Genomic DNA, 19,261 nt, shown 5'->3' with positions numbered 1-19,261 from the left:
TTCATACACATCCCCTTAGTATAACCACTACACTGTAAATAAAAAAAAAAAAAAGAAAAAGAAAAAAACCCCAACAAAACAAAAACCCAAACCAAAACAAGGGGAAGAAGTCTGGGACAATTTATAATGGCTGCAAAAAAACTGAATTATGTCTGTTGCTCCAGATGTCATAAAACTCTCTATACCTAGCAACACTTATAACATTGAGTTTACCAAAAATGGCTGAAGAGCAGATATAGCTTGCATTTTCTATACAACAGGCTATAAAACATCACTTATCACAGTCCAGAAAGCACATATAGATGTGGTTTTATATAAACATATGTAATAACATATTAAGCGTGCATGAAAATTTCCCAATGATTGCATCTATGCCCTCTTGTTTGTTTTTTTTTCTTATTTTTTTAATTTTTTTTTTGTGGAAATGTGCCTTATATTCCAGATTTTTGTTTTTGTTTTTGAAAATAAGGCCTCCGTACTATTTCCTCACAACCAGAAAGGGGCTTTTTGAAAGTATTTCTACGTAAGTCTTCAGAAAAGCCAGCACTTTGTTTCAAATGCAAGTTTCCAATCACTGCTTCACTGCACCAGACGGCAAACTCTTTATGTTTGCTTGTTGAGTCACCATATATAATGACAGTCTTCTCTGACAATAAGACTAACTTACTTCTCAAGAAAGCGCTAGCACTTTGGCTAAATCCAGAATCATAGGTAGCTTCTTTTTTTCTTTTTTATTTTCCTGTTTTGTTTTTGTTTGTTTCTTTTTTTTAATTTGTTTTGTTTCATATTGTGCCTTCATGTTGTAGTAATACTCCTTGCTTTATGAATGCGTGGTGTCATCATTGTCTTTCAGAAATGTTCCAGCAACATAAAGACAGGCAGAGTAAATGAAAACACTGTGGATGTTAGGGAATTTATCAGCTCCTGTTTCTGAAAAACAAGAGCATGAAATGCTTGTTTTTAAAAACAGTCTTTCCTTTCTGATTGCATTCCCTGTCTTTTTTGTTTGTTTGTTTTTGAATGTGCTTCATAAAAAGTAAAGTAAATAAGTTTGTATTATGTCTCAGATAAAATGAAGACTATTTCTATACAAGCGTTCTTTTAGATGTTGAGATCAGACATAGTACTCCTTATCCTTATTTTTCTTGTTTTTGTTGGAACTTTTAGCGCTGTTGGGCTGTTTTTCCTTGATCACAGCCCCATTGGATTGTGCTGAGTTACTGATGTAGTTTCGACTCTCATCTACGTGATATGATCCTTCGTCTCGATTCCTGTACTTGTACATAGCATACAGGAGAATGAGGATACAGAGCGCCGCTGCTGCCACGATCCCAACTACCATGCCTGTTGTGCTGCTGGATTCACGAATCACCTCGGACGAGCCAGGGTACTCCCGTCCTCCTCCTGCCCTGGTAGGATTTGCTGTAGGTAGATAATGAAATAAGGGAGAGGTTATTATTGACTTTGCACATTGAGGAGTTACTCATATCTACCTGCTACAAACATGCAACTTTCTAACTGCGCCCGCTAGGTCAGGACTGCCTATCAAGGTACCCTACGCTACCGGTTCAGATTTAGGTTTGCAGCCCATTCCATTTTCATGTCTGTCAGCATGAGTACACAGGCTTTTAAACAAGTAAAAGGACAGCAAGAAAAATCTCATTTTAGCCTTCAAAAGCATAATTTCTCCAACTGCTGTTATTGAGCAAAGAATGCTTAAATAATCTGGAATAAGAGGCATGACACAACTTAAATGCCAGAACACGAACATCTGGAGGAAAGGATCTTCCTCTCCCACTCTCGCCCTCACTCTCTCTCCTTATGTAAAGAACCAAATATGACACTATGTACTTATTGAGAAGACAGTCATGATACAACAAAATACCAAACAGAAGTGTGTGTGGGGGAATCAAAATTCCCCCTTATAATAAATGATAGCAGCCAATAAATTGGCTACAAATAAGGTATCCTCAGCTCTCCTTTAGACTTCCCTCAGCAAGCATCTCAATTTCTCCATTCCTTCTAAAGTTTTACTTTTGTTTCTTTTTTCCTCCAAATTAATTATAGTTATTATTACTTTTAGAGGGCTTTCCAACCCTACCTTCTCTTTTCTAATTCAGTCCTCCTTAAATATGGCTACACTTCAGACACTTTTTCACTCAACTTCTCCCACTCCCTCTTTTCCTCATTGACACCAATACCAGACATTCATTCAAGCTAAGCTTTATGCCCAGAAAAAAAACCTCTTAAATTGCACAGAGCAAGGGCCCAGCTTTCTAAGAACCCAACTCTCAGGCCAGACTCTGATCTTTTCAGTTGTGGTATGAACTGAACTGACCTATGTCTTCAGACTGTAAAATCTTCTTGATAGGAACTATTATGTTTTCTGGCACATTCTATCCCCTTACACAGCCACGTGGAATGAAACCCTAATTCCAGGAAGAATTTCTCGGTTGAGTGCTCACAGCATGGACAATGCTTATGCATTTCCCATTATCTCCTTCCTTTATTGAATTTTCCAGAAGGAGGAGAGGCAGATCTTTGTGTAGGATTGCTTTAAGTGGCAATACCTGAGATGGATCTTCTTCTGTAACTTAGCAAGGATCATGAACAAAATGAAGTGACCTGGGTCTATGCAATATTCCTCCAATTATACCAGCATTCCCAAACTCTTGAGAGGCTGTGTACTCTCAGCACTGCCAGCCTTGGCTGAGCTCAGGAGCGAGGAAAGAGTAGTGAGTGAAGCCGGGTTTCCCACCGAGCAGTGCAGAACACGCTCATTAAGCATCCAGGCTGGCTTATAGAAACCACAGTTTAAATCATTATGCATGGCTAAAAAAGCAGTCAGTAAAATATGAGTGTTAACTATTCTCAAATACTAGTTTTACATTATAATCATAATGTTAGCTTTATCAGGCCTTGCCTAAAAATAGCATTTTATTGAAATGTATTAGAGTGTCTTGCTCAAGGTGCACAAAAGCACATTATGCCCCATAGTTGATTCTTCTGCAGTGTAAAGGCATAATAGGAAGATGATGATTAAAGGTAATGCCACTCAAACAATCAACATTGGTCAAAAAATTGCAACAAGTTTGGACAGCCAGAATTAAAAGCAGCCACCAGCTACAGACATCCACAATTGGCCTATGAATAATAAAACACAGCAAAAAAGCCACAAAGCCCAAAAAGAACTAAGTTCCCTCCCCACCTTGGTATTACTCATCATTTATTTATTGGTGATTTGTGTTCTTACTGTTGAAACACCACATCCTGGCGGTTATTCCATATGGGTTTAAAGAAGGTGACATTTTATTTGGCTGAAAGAACAGAGGCAGCACAGTAAGACTCAGGATTGTCATTTGTGTCAAACAGTATTTTTACTCCTTTCTCACCCCTCCCCGTGAAAGTTCTTAGTTGTTACTAGTTGTTTCAATTGGTATTTTCTATAACTACACAAGAGTTCCTGAAGTTTCGCTTCAGAACATTCTAAGTTTTTTTTTTCTCATTTCAGGGTAGATGCCACCCTACTAAGAAATGTAGCCTGTCTCAAAGCAGTCAGTGATTGGTTTAGATCCTGTTTCTTCATTGTAGCTGTTGTAGAAAATGGAAATTCTTTTACGCATAGGATGTACTTTATTGTTTTACAAGAGACTATGCATTGTTGCAGAATAAAGACTCCTGAGTATTTCCATAGCGAATGAAAATGAGACAAAGTCTTATCTTACTGTATGTGATTTCAGGAAATTAATTTCTGTCTGAGAAATAATAGAAGCAACTGAATAAACTTTGTCAATACCTGATGGACTAACAGCTGCTCTTTCTCTTTAAAATATAGACATTTGGGCCAAATGCCATCAACTAACTTTACAATTAATGTCTAATAAATGACACTTAACAGCTTGCTCAGAGGAAAACATTCTTTCAACACTGCAACTGGAAAAAACATATAAGGAATATTTTTCAACGTTACCTAAACTCCTGCCTTTCACCTGATGGCATCCTTTTATTTTTAAGAATGTTTTCATAATTATCTCATTTATCCCATCTGTCTGAGTAATGTTCAACCACTACATTAATGTTATTTATAACATTTTCAAAGCATCTGTTGTTACATTTGTTTGGACTTCTGTAAAACGAGCAGTTCATCAAGGGAAATGACTTCTTGATATTTTTCTTCTGTTTACATTAAAATATGTTTTTAACCTAGCAGGGCCTCTCAAGGCGAAGAAGAGGAAATAAGAGGAAAGTTTTGCAAAGCACATGGGTTTGTCTGTGAGCGTTTTAGGTAGGAAAGGTTAATAGAGCACATGCTAAAGGAAGTGTCCTTTTCTGAGACGGGGAGAAAAGGCCAGACTACACCTCTTCTGAAATCTATGGAAATAAACAAAGCCCATCTTTAACGTAGCTGAAACAGCTGCCTTCTATTTAAACAGGACCTTTACTTGACTAAGAGTGGAGTACTCAATGGGAATCCAGCTGAATTTTTTTTTTTTTTCTCCTGCAAGACAGGAACTATTGAAAAGGACAACAGATGATCTCAGTGGAGAGCAAGTGAAGAGAGTAAGGTTACAGAAATCTTCCTCTTTGCTTCACAACTTTTTGAGAAACAGATGATGCAGATTTCTTCTCAGCGTCATGGTAGCTGAACCAGGCAGAGTCACTGGCTCCTGGCACAGCAGCAGGGACATGTCTATAGGTAAGTTTTCTGCTACTTGGTTGTCATCTCTGCCACTGTCTGCAGCATCAAAAAGACACTAACTTCATCCCAGATAAAGTTTCTTATTGTGAATGAGAAGCTAAATACCTTAGAGGTGAATGTAAAGATTAAATGTCATAAAAAATGGCCCTGATTTTTAAGAATAAAAATTCATCTCCCAAAAATCCTGGAACAATCTATAAGAAGTTGAGGATGGTTTGATTAGGAACAAGAGAAAATCATAAAGGTTGTGACTATTCTCAGGCGATGTCATAGCAGTAAGAGGAAGTAAAAGCTATCTTGTGGTGCAATGATCCCTTTGTAGAACAACTTCTCTGCTGCACAACTCTTCCTCTGAGCAGTATACGACCAGCCTTTTTGGATTGCCTCAAAGGCCACCTTAGAAGGGACTGATTTTTAAAAGCCTCTTCTACCACTTATGAAAAACTTTGTATGAAATAATAGCAATTGAGCACAGTTTTACATTGTGTAATAATGGATTAGAAAGTTATTATTCCTGACTGTATTTCTAAGTGGTTTAAAATGTAAAGGGAAAAATCTGACTATTTTCAGTGCCCAGTTTTCATTAATACTGTGAAAAGAAAATTGGAAATGCAGACTCCCATGGTGTTCGTGAATTGAAATTAACAGACTCAAAAACAAAATAAAAAACCCAACAAAAGAACCCCAAACCTGTTTTCTTTACATTTATGCCTTCCCACAAACTGAGAATAGGAAATTACTCACAAGATAAGAATGTTTAACTACCGCATTTGCAATGAGGCATGAAGGCAATTATTTACAGGACACATATTAATTTTCACTCTGTGTGCTATCATTGTAGACCTGTTTGTGGTAGACTTTCTGTAGCATTGCTGGATTCTGCTGAACTGGTTTCTGAGCTCACTGCAATTTCAACGTTCTATTACAACGAATACATCTGAAACCCAAATCTCAGTGCTTCCTCTACTGGACCAGTGGTATAGATGCAGCCCAACTACAATACCAGGATGAGGATCTGCTGTAAACTTGTGCAGGAGACCAAGCTCAAACCCACCCAGGTCTGAATTCAGGGGTCTCTCAGCCTGCTCCTTGGGAGAGAAGGAGTATGTGGTGCGGCTGCTATAGCTTCAAGTGACAAACTTGAATCAGACCTGGGACAGTCTGTATCAAAAGCCACGTGAGAGGTACCGCAAAGCGAGTGGTACTGCTGGACACACACTGTATGCTCCTTGATCAGAATGGCATCGTGATTCAAAGAGAACCGGAGCTAAGGCCTCCACACACAACGCACTGTGATGGGGTGAAGAGGTGCAGTGCTTGTCATCAGAGAAGCTACATTTGCCATCTCGAACTGATGCCACAGCATTTGTTCTAAGAAATCTGTCAGATGTCACTGAGTTTGAGGGAACAAGACAATAACCTACTATCAAATGTGTCTGAGTGAAAAATTATTAAGGTATCTGTTCTACCTGTCGGTGCACAAACCCAAGTTCTTTAGTTCTTACAAACTGAAAACTCAAAGGTTTTCAGAAGGAAAGATATAATGCATTAAAATATCTTTAAAGTGACCTTAACTAACTTAGCTAGTCATAAAAAGTCTAGCAGTGAAACACTATCCACAGCTAAAAAGGTTGTTTTGCTAAGCAGCTAAACATTGTCTCTGCACAGAATATACTGCTTATTTCCAAGTGCAATGATTTGCCATATATTGACTTCAAATCATTTACAAATCCTACCAACTCCTTAGGACAGCCGGTTTTGCAAGTAACATCATTTTTTCTGTGATTGAGAGGTGGGAGGGTGGTTGTCTCAATTGTCTTTAAATATCAACATAAGTCTAAAGGGAAGCAAGTTAGTTGGTAGCAAAGTGCCAATTGATAGAGCACACAAAATCAATAGTTTTTATAAGGTATATGCTCTGCAGAGCTGAGGGGAATATTTCACACAGTTTAATAAGAAGCTTTTGTGAAAATATTTTCCACAAAACTAAATCTAATTTTAGCCAAAATGGAAAATGTAAACCAATATATCACTTACTGTTTTTAGCAGTCTTCATCTTTGTGTTCTTACTGTCTGTACTCTCTAGTATATTTTAACAATTTCAGTTGCATTGCTCCTCTTTAAGTAATCCACCTCTCCCACTATGGATCCTTTCTCTTTTTACCAGTTCAGCTGACTGTCCTACCTCTCCCCACTTCCACATTTGTCATTCAACTTTGCATCTCTGCTTCTTTCTTTTCTACATGGACTAATTTATCCCGGTTTTTGTGTGTATTCTTGGAAATCTTTGGTAATTTATTACTTTGCTTTAGAAATTTTGACTTATCAGCAGAATCAGTGGGTGGTATAGATTTTAAATTAAAGTATTCCTAAACGGGAAAGAAATTAAATGGTTTTGCAAATAAGCTAGCATAAGGAAGGCAAAACACCAGTATTATACTAGTGATAGCATATTTTCAAGACAGAGCTAAGGTGCTGTAATTGTGGGAAATCAGTTCAGACAGCAAAACCGCTATCCTGGGCTGTATTCAGAGAAGCATGGCCAGCAGGCTGAGGGAGGGAATTTTCCCCCTCTACTCTGGTCTTGTGAGAACTCAGCTGCAGTACTGCATCCAGCTGTGGAGCCCTCAACATAAGAAAGATATTGATCAGTTGGAGCAAGTCCAGAGGCAGCTATGAAGATGCTCAGAGGGCTGGAGCACCTCTGCCATGGCAACAGGCTGAGAGAGTTGGGCTTGTTCAGCCTGGAGAAGGGAAGGCTCCAGGGAGACCTTATAGCACCTTCCAGTACCTGAAGGGGCTACAAGGAAGCTGGGAGGGGACTTTTTACAAGGGCCTGTAGTGACAGGAAAAGAGGTAATGGGTTTAAATTGAAAGCGGGCTTAAATGGAACAGGTTGCCCAGAGAAGCTGTGGATGCCCCATCCCTGGAAGTGTTCAAGGCCAGGCTGGATGGGGCTTTGAGTAACCTGGTCTAGTGGAAGGTGTCCCTGCCCATGGCAGGGGGGTTGGAACTGCAATTTGTTACCTGCAGCTCTAGCTTTGAAGACTCAGATGAACATTAGTGTTACAGTAGGAAAAGGGCAGGGACACTGGAAACATAAATTTTTGGTGGCAGCTAAAATTAAGATTGGCTTCAGTGTACCAAAACCTTACGGTGTTAACAACAGGGACATTTGGGCCCCAGTGAATTTAGCAAAAACTTTGCCACTGAGCTCTGAAGGACCAAGATTTCATTGATTGCTAATTTTGTCACTATCACTTCATTAAAAAAAAAAAGGCAAAAAATCTCAACCCCCAAGCCCAACCACCTAATCTGGGAACAAGTTTTCTGCAAGAGAACACCAAAATGTAGTTGAAAAGAATGAGGAATCTGATAGCTTGGCCTGCAGAGCAAGGAATGATTCTTGCTCATGAAATGAGCTAGAGGTGCAGACACCCACATTCATCTTTGCAACCGTGGGTGATTCCCTGACTGTCTTCCCTCACTAAACAGCTGCTACATAAAGAGATAAATGTCTGTGCCACAAACATTACATATATGGCTTGAATGTTGGAGCTGAAAGCACGCTGCATTCAATTTTCTCTAAATACTGTCATAAAGTAAGATCCATTACTGACAAAGTTGATAATGTGCCTGGGAAAGAAGGGTCCAGGCTTTCAAGACATCCAGAATATACATGCACACACACTGGAAGCATGACTGTTACAAATACCAAACTACACCCACTAAACAAAGGCTCAGATATAACCTGCAGATATATCTACACTTGTTCAGCCTGAACTGTATTATTGCCGAGACGTTATATGCTTCTCAGGGGGTGGGAAGAGAAAGACAAATGGACCTCAGGATTGATATAAGCTAAATTTGATGTAATTAATGTTCTTTTTCTCATGATAAAATTATTAAAAAGAACAGCGTGGGGTTTTTTTTTGTTTCTCTCATCATACCCTATAAACCAATACTGGTGTCTCTGATGTAAGCCCAAAGAAAAGGATTGAGATACCTATAAAGCTTTGTCTTATTTTGGAATAGGATTCTTGTGTTCTCATGGCTTTCATCTTTCCTTTGATTTATACCTTTTCTGTAACTTCTTCAAGGGTATGTTCACAGCATGTGCTGTATCTAGATCAGAATTTACAGTTTAAGCCCTCTTACATTTAAACTGAAGTCCCAAATCTAGACCACAGCTCTTAACCTCAGGAGAAGTGCAGGTTTTGAATCCTACAGGCCAGAATAGCATGTCAACACAGCAGAACAAGTTTTCATTCAAGTCTTGAATATAGTTAGAAGAAGATAGCCTAAGGTTAGACAATTTCAGGTACATGCATCCTCATTATAGGTTACTTTCGCCTTGAATTTTCCCTGCTTCCATTTATGAGCAATATCCTTAGAGAATACCTAGTTCTCAAACTTGTCAGCATTCACCTGCCACTGTGCAGGCTGTCAAATGACTAGTCACACACTTTAAAACCCCAATGTTTCTGCTGAGGTTTAAATTAGGTGTTAGCAAGTGGCTGAAAATTAGCAGCAGCAGTCCTACTACTAGGTATGCAAGAGAGAATGAAAATTCACACTGCACTGATTGTTAGAAAAAAGCAGCAAAAAGTTTACCATTTCCCCTACCTCCTTTGTCTGGCAGTGGGGTTAAACAACCCTGTTCGCTGCCTGTTAACACGGTGTTAGGTGATATGCTGCAGCTGGAATACACCAACTACTTTGTAACACCATATTAATTGAATTTATCAGGTATTGCTAATGGTTAGTTGGAAGCACAATGTTTACACCTGTAATTCCCTTGTTTGAACGCATAAAAACTGAGGTGCAAAAGAGCGCTGGGGTAGAGGGTGTCGTGTGCCATTTAACTCAGAGAGGCAAAGCACTGGCCTCTGCCCCGTGTCCTGCAGACAGTACAGCCAGCTTCCCACTTCCTTAGCCAAAAACAGTGTTTTTCCCTGTTTTCTTGCAGTTGCTGCCTCAGATTCCCATCTTTCTGTCCTAATTATGGACCAATTGAACATTGCATTGTTCAAATTTGGTCTGAGCCTTGGTATTGAAGTTGAGCAACATGATGTTAATTCAGGCCAGCATTTTGGCTACAAGCCCTTTTATATCTGCAAAATATTCTTTCCTCTACTACCATGCCTGTAAAAACAGGATGATATATAGTCCTGAGGAAAAGGGTTTTTTTTCCCCACAAAAAGAGGCAAGTTCAATGTGTATGCATTACAAAGCGACAAGAAGTAGTTTCAGTATTGCTGGTGTCTACAATACGATGTACAAGAAAATATATGCACTAGATGTAGCCAATCAAACCAGGATGGAGTGTAGCTCAAGGAACACAATGGATTTACATTAATCAAGGCACCAGGAGCACATGGTTTGCCTTCAAACAGACTAGAATAACTCATTTATTTATGTCAACACCCTACGTGCAGTCTTGATTCTACCTGTAAGCTTCATTCAAAAGACCAATTTTTAGGATTATACACTTTAATTTAGGATTTTTAAAGCAGATTCCCAGGAAAATTATTGGAACCTCTTCCAGATTCAATCAGCTTTTTACTTCATCCTTGTGCAAAGAAACCCATTGCCTTTCCAGAATTCCTTATATAATCAGACTCAAGACAGCAAATTTCTAAACTATTTCTGGAAACCACAGATTTGCAATTACTAATGTACTTATTTTCTGCATTTTTCAACCAATGTCAGTGTCTGAAACCCACCCACGTAAAATGCTTTGAGACTCCACATAATCTTTATTTAGTTGGATTCAGTAAATCTAATGTTTACAAAATAATCTGAAAACTAAATTCCTCTCTTGGTGTGAAGGTTAGGACATATCTGTGCTGGTGTTCTTATACTTTACGTGCGCACCGTCCCAAATGTCTATCCCACAATACTTGTGTATCGAGCTTCTATCCCAAACTGGAAGAACCACACTTTAGAAGACAAAATAGTGTTCCCTGTGGGAGTTCAGAAAACTTTAATTGGCATGATCAACATGGGCCACATAAAGGATAAGATCCGACTAGGTATTTTAAAAAATAAAGAAAGATTATTAGCATCTACATGAACAATACAGTTTATCTATTGAAGCATACATTAAAATCCTTCATCATAGTTAAAAAATACATATATATTGGGTATTTTACATCCTGTTCTTCATTTAAGTGATTCTTTGATTCTAGATTAAAAATATCTATATGTCTTTCAAAACTGGTGGCAACATCTCTCATAGTGAAGGTTGCCAAAGTGCACACAACTTTACTTCTGTAGCTAACAACTAAGAAGCACAAAAGGTTTAGAACTGCCGAGAACCTGTTTTCACATATTAGGGAGAGAAGCACAGAAATTGGGACTTAACTGGTTGTTGTATTGAAAATCTTGAATACCAGTCTTTAAGAACAAGACTTCTTTGTTTAAGAGAGTATAGTCATAGAACTAATTTCTTCTTTTTTTTGTGTGTGTGTCTCACAAAGCCACTGCATTAGCAGTCAATTATTTAAGTCTATGTATTAAGTCTGTGTAATACCTTATTCAGTAATTTTTTTTTTTTTTTTTTTTGAGGCTTTCTGGAGATATCTCACTCTCCAGTTACTGATGGAATGGTTTATAAGGCAGGTTCTTTATCTGGGAGTAGCAAGAAGAATAGGTCAAGCAACTGCTTATATCCTAGTAACGGTGTTTCCTGCAAATTTTCCTAGGGAAAGTCAGGAAGGTAAGCCCTCAAGAGAGTATGGATATACATGTGGGGAGGGAGAGAGAAAACAGAAAGGAATAAATATTAAATGGTTGGGAGACAAGTAATTTTCCTCAAATTGCGTCAGCAATGAGACAAGACCATATTCCCCCACCTCAATATGTGCTGAATGAGTCGACCTCTCCTGCTCTCCTCCAACCCTGCCCACAGAACTGCGACCCATAGCCCCAACCTGCTCTTCATTCACTTCCTCCAACTCACATTATCTCATGCAGGGATTGCACACTTGTCTCTGACTCACTTCTAAACCTGAATAAAGAACACAATATTCATGGACTTTTTATTGTCCATGATCCAAACAAGCACTGAAAAATCTAGGGAGTTCCACCAAAGTCAATGCATATGACATATCATCCAATGTGTCTGTGAATGAGTGGAGTGACTGGTTTGCTTCTCTGCATTCATATCGCAGTCCTGATATCACAGCAGCACCATGTGCCTCAGTTTTGCCTGTAAATACCTTCAGAACTGAATCACAAGTGGTGTTTTGCATCTTTAAAGGAAAGAAAAAAAACATCTTTCTTTCACTGGGCCACCCCATCTGGAGCACTGAGTAATATGCTCATTTTTCTTGAATTATTGTTTACAAAATGACTAAATTTCTTAAACTATTAGAAATATTACGATCTGGTTTTGTCTATGCTGTGTCAATGTCTAACTGCAGACCACTGAACATGTAGCAGCAGTACTAATAATTGTCACTTCATGAATTTCTCTGAACAAGAACTGTCTTTTCATGTCATCTGCACACGTCTGAAGCTCGAAGTAGTTTTAGGTACTTCCATACAAATAATAACCCTAGTGTTTACATCATGAATGTTTGTCATTCTTATGCACATTACAGAAGCAAGAACACCCAACTTCAGCAAGAATATGAGCGGAATATGAATGCACCCTCAAAGTTCACACACAAGGAAATCCGTTCATCATTTACGCACCAGTGGAGGAGGTCTTGTGCAAGTTAACAGAGAGCTTTGTATGATCTATAGCAACCTGATGTCGTTATTTCTTACCAGTCTGAGAGCATAGTAAGCTGCTGATATTATGCTGATAGAAAGCCATTATGCTCAAGAAAAAAGCCAGCTCCCCAGGTTCCATCCATATTCTGCCTTCTGAGATGTTCATATCACTGTGGCTGCAATTAATACATGCTAGGAAGCATTAGCCTGCGCTGTCATCTCTAGGCGATGTATTAAAGCTCTATTCGAATTACCTATGTTCGGCAGGGAGCATCTACTTAATTGTTCTCATTTAAAAGGCATGTTTAGCTAACAATAGCTGCATTTTGTCTTAAAGTGTGCTTAATGAATAAACTTTAAGATAATTTCACGCCAGTCTCAAATTCCCTGTATCAGTTGAGGTTACACAAAGAAAGGATGTCTAAGACTGTGACCACCACCACTACCAGCAAAATTACACAGAATGCATTGGAGAAGTAAGAATTCACTAAGCTATTGAAAAAATTATTTTTTTGGAGTGAAAGAAAACCCTTTCTTTCAGCACATGCTATTGTTTTCAGCTGTGCCCAGCACTGGGAATATATGAAAATCCTTAGGATTGGCTGGAAAGCTATAATTCTACTCAGTGTTCCCATGTTCCAAAGACATGGGTGGAAAACAGTACAGATCAGTATTGGTACAAAGGATCAGTAACAATTTTTAGCCTCGTTTTCATAGATAATTTAGGAAATAAATATTTTTGATCAAATTCAAATGACAAATGCCGCATTTGTGACTCACAGTGACCGCTTTATGATTTATAAAAAAATTAAATAACCTTAACAACCACTTTAACTTCCACTACTGGAAAATTATTCTATATCCAAAGCCCCTCAGTTCCTTTCTATATAGACATGGTAAGTGCTAACACTTGGGAAGTTTGTAAATAAAGCATAATTTTCACTCTGTAGTAGCTCATACATAGTGGCACGTCACTATGTATTTCAGCGAAGCATTTAAAAAGGCTGATTCAAAGAACCCAGTGATCTTTCTAGTACTAGAAACACATATAGAACTACAGAATAATTGGACTGAGGCACAAATATTCCCTTTATGTCTTGAGCCATAATGAACACAGAAGCCCTATGAACTAACTGTAATTTTATTTTTCTGTTTCAGCTCCTTGAACAATGAATTCTATGACGCACATTAAACAGGGCATTTGCAGTGATGTATAAATTATAGGAGTCACTTCACCTCCTACTGCAATGTTATCTCACTACCAGATGCACCAGGAATATAGTGTAATAATTTTTGACAAGAAAAGAAGAGCAAAATTTCTAATAATGAGCATAAATCATTTGCAGTCTATATTTCACAGATCTGCTGCTTAGAAAAATAGGTACCAATTCTGGGGCCAAACCTAAACCCTCACAAAGCATTTCAGAATGTGTGGTTCCCAGCCATCTCCACCTATCCAGCACATAGTAGGGGATGTACATATGTAGGAGGCAGCTTACATACAGTCCCATGCTGTCCTGCCTACAGGACAAAGCCTTCCCCAAAGCAGTGACTGAACTGCAAGAGGCATCTTAAATAGTGGCTTGTTTGCTCTCTCATGGCTATACTGATGCACTGGGGATTTCTGAGCGTCACCAGCTGTTTCCTGCAATGCAATGAACCTGGTCAAGATGTAGGAGAATCACCACATTCTCAACGATCAGCCCATAAGAATCTATCCTATTACTAGCCCTTCCTTAATAATGCAGGAAAATAACTGATCCCATTTCTCCCTCAGAATCAAGAATCAGGTCTAAGAAAGGTACCTAAGGCTGCCCGTTGGTATATATCACTGACCTCTGTCCTGCCTATTGTCCTATTTCCCCACAGAACAAGTATAGGACAAGATTTGATACCAGTCAACTACTGTCCTGGGAAATCAGCCCCAAGAGCCGCCAGACAAATGTTGATCAAGAAGTGATGAAGTACTTTATTTGGTTGCAATATGCGAACTTCTGTTGGTAAAAAGACACTTGTTTGAACCTGAAAAAACTTGTTTCTACAAGTCCAGTTTTTCACTTTGAAGATTGTCTTCTGCTAAAACTTCCAAGATCAGTGAATACCATACATTCTGGCTTTAAAACTGCAAAAACCTCTATCCATCGCATTTCTGCAGGGGTCACCAGGAGAGGTTTTGAACCTAATTTCTAACTTAAAACTTTGTCAAGTCCCAAGCTTGAGAAAGATTTAACTGTAATTTGCAGAATAAGAACTGTCTGTGTGCATGCTACAAACAGTTAAGACTTTTTCCTAAATTCCCCTGCCATTCAACTCAATGATTTCACTTCACTTGACCCACTCTGGACCTCTCTGTGTTTAGGAACATTTCAATAGCTACAGAAGTGACTAGATAATAGCTAAAATACCAGCCCAGAGTAACTGGAACAAATCAGCTGTGCAGCACAAATGGTGACTGAAACTCAGCACAAATCAGAGCTCTGTACAGAGCTCAGGAAAGGCTGGAACAGCAATCCTGAAGTGCACAATGGCAATTTGTCTACCTGCAATTCTATAATTCATCACATAAAATCAGTAAATTATCCCAGGTCCTTTTTTTGGATAGGTTTCCACTAACATTTTTCTGAACATGTCTACAAAATGAAAAGGCTTTATTATTTCCTCTATGCCATGAAGCTGAGGAAACATAAACTATTATTATTATCACCATCATCATCATTCTTCATGTTGTTATTAGTATTTAGAGTAGGAAAGGAGAAAGTGGAGACCCTGAAAGCAATACATGTTGCCTTACTATACAAAACATAACACAAACAAAATATGTTGACTAGGTTTTGCATGGTAATAAATTTGTTATGACTTCACCCAATTACGGCACATTTAGCAGTTGGTATACCACAATGAAATCTGCAATTATAATTTTTGTGACTTTATGTTCCAGACAAGTTGATGGGATTGCTGCTTAGCAGCTCCTAATCTGGTCTATGTTTTTATGTCCCATATGAAGTTTGTTGCAAATTGCATCTTTCCATTTGTTATTTAGAAGACAGGTGCACAGAAAACAAAGCTGGTAGTGGCAGCCTGAGACGTGTTAGCCACCACAAACTGCAACATATTTATCCTAGAAAAGAAGCCCTATTTTAAGCATAAATCTTGCTAATCAGTAAAATCTAGCTAATCAGTAGCTTCTATGATATATAGGTTACCAAACTTGTTTTGAAGATGCTCACATTTTGAGGTGAGAACTTTGGCTAAAAATAGTCATATTATTGGCAATCACCATGTAAAGGTACAGTTATGGCTCTATCAGTAAAACTGAATGGGCTCTGGTCATCCCTTACATGTATTCTTGCTAGAAAACTGTTGACCTGAGAGCTCTGAGTGTGCTGCATTGTCCCTCATGCTGGGGTGGATCACTTTGCTGACTGACCATTAGGGAGCAAGGGAAGAAATCTAATGGGATCTCAGGTTACAGCCTCTGAAGTGAAAACATAACAGTAAAATTGTCCCATCCATTGCATATTCTGCCTCCTAGAAGCATCTGTTAGGAAATACAAGCTTCACCAGCATCAGTGAGGATGTGGAAGAGTGACTGTGGGAAAGCAATGCTAGTTTGTGAAAAGGCTTAAGGAGAAAAAGCTGACTTGAGCAATAGGAAGAATTTACATGGAGGGACATATCCTTTTGTATCTCCTACCTCAAACGAAAAAAAAAAGAGAAATCAATAATGTCACTGTCAGCAACATTATGCTTCTCTCCCTTAAGTTCCAGCCCGCTGTTAGGCATAGCTCAAATCCACACGGAGAGTGCAGTATTATTGAGATGGAGAATGCCTACAAGATTACTCATGGAGAAAGCTTATTCATAAGACTAAGTGAGTAAGACTTAAACATCTTACAGATAGACAGATATGCTAGAAGTTGTGACTTCCATAACCCCTTTGGTTCATGTTGTTTCAAATATAAGAAAAGGACAAGGCCAATGAAGAGGGTGGCAAATTAATAGCTTTTAACATTTGAGAGTGGGAGGACAAGTGGAAGAATGACAAATAAAATCATCCAGACAACTGGGATCATAGAGAACATAATTCCTTTGCCAATCCATATTTTTTTTACAGAAAAGCAGTTGGGATCCAAGAAATGAAACAGTAAAACCATTCTCAAATAAACAAAAATGAGAAGTGGAGCCAGGTGATAAATGATAAGCTAAAATAGGAAAGTTAAACACCAGGATGTAAAGCTAATGGCAAGGTTTTGCAGGAAGATTAACAATCACATTCACCTTCTGGACCACAGTTTGGACAGAAATGATAACCTGTCGGAAAGTTTCATTTCCCATTCCTGCACCCACCAGCTAAATGACTGTGCTTGGCTCCAGGACTACCGAGCATTGCAGCCCCAGATTGGAAGTTCAAAACAACCTCAGTGAAGAATTATGCTAAAGTTTCATTAGCTTTCAGCAAACTGTAAGGCTGAGATAATACAAAAACAGTTTTAATACGACGACTGCACTCTAAGAGGGTTTGGGGAATTATTAAGTGGTAGGTAAATAATGTATTGTTTTACATTTACTTTATCAATGTTAAAAAAAAAAATCTACATTTACAGTCGCTAAATATAAATGTATCTATTGAACAGCACTGCCTGAGAACTAAAGGAAGGAAGGAATTCTTATGGATGAATTCAGAGCGATTTGAGATAGTGCATTGACTCATACTGGACAAGACAGCCTTGTTTAATTCAAGAAACGGAAAATAAGAGGGAAAAAGCACAAAAAAGTAAACCTGGAAATTAATTTTCAAACTTTCAACAAATGAATTCTCATCACAATTCCAAAATATCTTGTTCATGATGTCTGCAACTTCTGCAAGTGAAACGTCTTCCTTTGAGGTGTGAAAATATGTCAGATAGGTGTACCTGTTGCTGTTCAATTTTAAGAATGGTCATTCCATCTAATGGAATTTTGAAAACCACACTGAAATCCTTTTATTGGAAAGCAAAAGAAACTAACCCCAAAGTATTTTCATCCAATCTATAAATACCTTGATTCCTGAAAGAGCTCAAATACCACCCTGCGAATCCATCAGACACTGAAACAAGTGATAAATGTCTCTGCCTTTTTTAAAATTTCAATAAATAATTTTTGCAAGTGGGCAGTAGGCTACATGACCTCAAAAAGGTACCACACATATGCACTTTAATCAAAGTTTGATTTGCCTTAATGCTGTGTAGACATATCCCCTGCCACAAATTTGAGTGTTGTACTAAGATGGTTCTCAGTTGTGATTAGCATTAATATACTAGTCTCAAATTTCATTGATTTCTACTTGAACTACCTTACTGCACAAAAAATTGATCTTAATTCTTTTACTATGAGGTATTACAGCAACTACCAAAGACTACCAAATTACCTAAAAAAACTGACAGTAAGCGTGCTTCCACATACCACAGAATTCATGTGAATAAGAAAAACTGAGATATATGTGGTACCACAAGCAGTTGACTCAGAAAAGATAAAAGCTAACCCAAGCCACCAAAGAAAGCAGAGTCATTCACTGGCCATCTGGGATTGTTTAAAGGTAATAGAATAAGATAATTCTTCAGATTGCTATTATTGAGCTTTGCCTTCCTTTCACATCTGTAATAAACATTTGGAATTTTAGAGAAGGTATGTAGGTGTAATTGAATATAAAGGTAAGTAAGAAATTATATCTGAGAGAAGAATTAGTTCTAATCTCCATCATTCAGGATAAGTAGGAAAGACATGGCCAAAACACTACAAATGTTTCGTTCCATGGAATATACTAGAATGTCAAAATTTTTCATTTCTAATCAGAACTGAAACATACCCTCTGAATAGTCTTGGCTTCGAAAAAGCCGTGACATTATTTGAAATTTGAAACTGTTGTATTCTATGTCTTCAGGTTTTTACTATCTATACAGTATTTCATACCATAAAAAGTAATTAAAAATGAACTCTGCTTCTGCTATTGACATAACAAGACTATGTTATGATATGTTGAGATATGCTACTTGTACCTTATTTGGGGGAAATGTTTAAGGCACAAGCAACTACAACATCTTTCTCCTAAATGAAGTTGTCCCTTCTTTATCACAACAACACAGTTGCAGGGGCCCCAGAATGCCCTACCCAGTCCAGCCTCGGGTCCTTGGTCAGGCTATAGCCTTCCGCACTTCACAACTATCAGTGTGCTCCCACCCACTGTCTTTGAAAAGCGTATGGCAAACCCTCCCTCTCCACTGACACTGGCATGTGTCCCAAGGCCCCAATTCAACTTCCCCCTGCTATGCAGCAGGACCTGTCCCGCTAGATGGGACTCTGGAGCATGCAAATATGAAATAAAAGAAAGTAATAAAAAAGTTGACTAACCTAACCCACCTGAGCTCGGCTCACAGGGATCGATGTCCTCATCATCGCTAGGACATTCAGCCGAGGCCACCAGGATGTCATCTGTGGTCTGCAAAGAAAATAAAAGTCAAATAAGTATAATTCAATTGACTGAATATACTGTAAGATTCTCACTGGCATTTCTTTTATTGCCTGGTTTTATGCAAGGCCCAGAGCATTCCAGACTTAATATGTAATGGCACAGTGACACTCTCCAACTCTATATTAATGGGACTCTGCTTTTCAATTCGCACTTGTCAGTTTTTAGAAGAACAGTGTTAGATATCCAGTACAGGCACTTAAACATTTTAATATTTTTTTGTAATAAGAAAAGAAAGTAGAAGGATAGAATATGTATATTGGGGCTGCTGGTCTTCCATCTCCAATATCTCTACTATGATATTGCTGAAAACACTGAGGACATTAAAAAGACAA

The 19,261-nt window shown here is 38.3% G+C and overlaps 1 protein-coding gene across 1 annotated transcript; it reads right to left on the bottom strand.

The window, feature by feature from the left end:
- Positions 1–413: 413 nt before the first annotated feature.
- LOC104513182 (neurexin-1-beta-like) lies at positions 414–18,896 on the bottom strand (the record flags this gene model as incomplete). Its single annotated transcript, XM_010156456.1, has 2 exons — positions 414–1,422; positions 18,818–18,896. Coding segments are annotated over 2 exons (387 nt in total), but the record flags the coding sequence as incomplete, so codon positions are not given.
- Between the last annotated feature and the right edge of the window lie 365 nt (positions 18,897–19,261).

The sequence above is a fragment of the Eurypyga helias genome, unplaced genomic scaffold, assembly GCF_000690775.1.
Source record: "Eurypyga helias isolate BGI_N326 unplaced genomic scaffold, ASM69077v1 scaffold168, whole genome shotgun sequence".
Lineage (NCBI taxonomy): Eukaryota > Metazoa > Chordata > Aves > Eurypygiformes > Eurypygidae > Eurypyga > Eurypyga helias.
The sequence above is the reverse complement of the archived record's forward strand: the minus strand, read 5'-3'. Positions and strand labels throughout refer to the sequence as shown.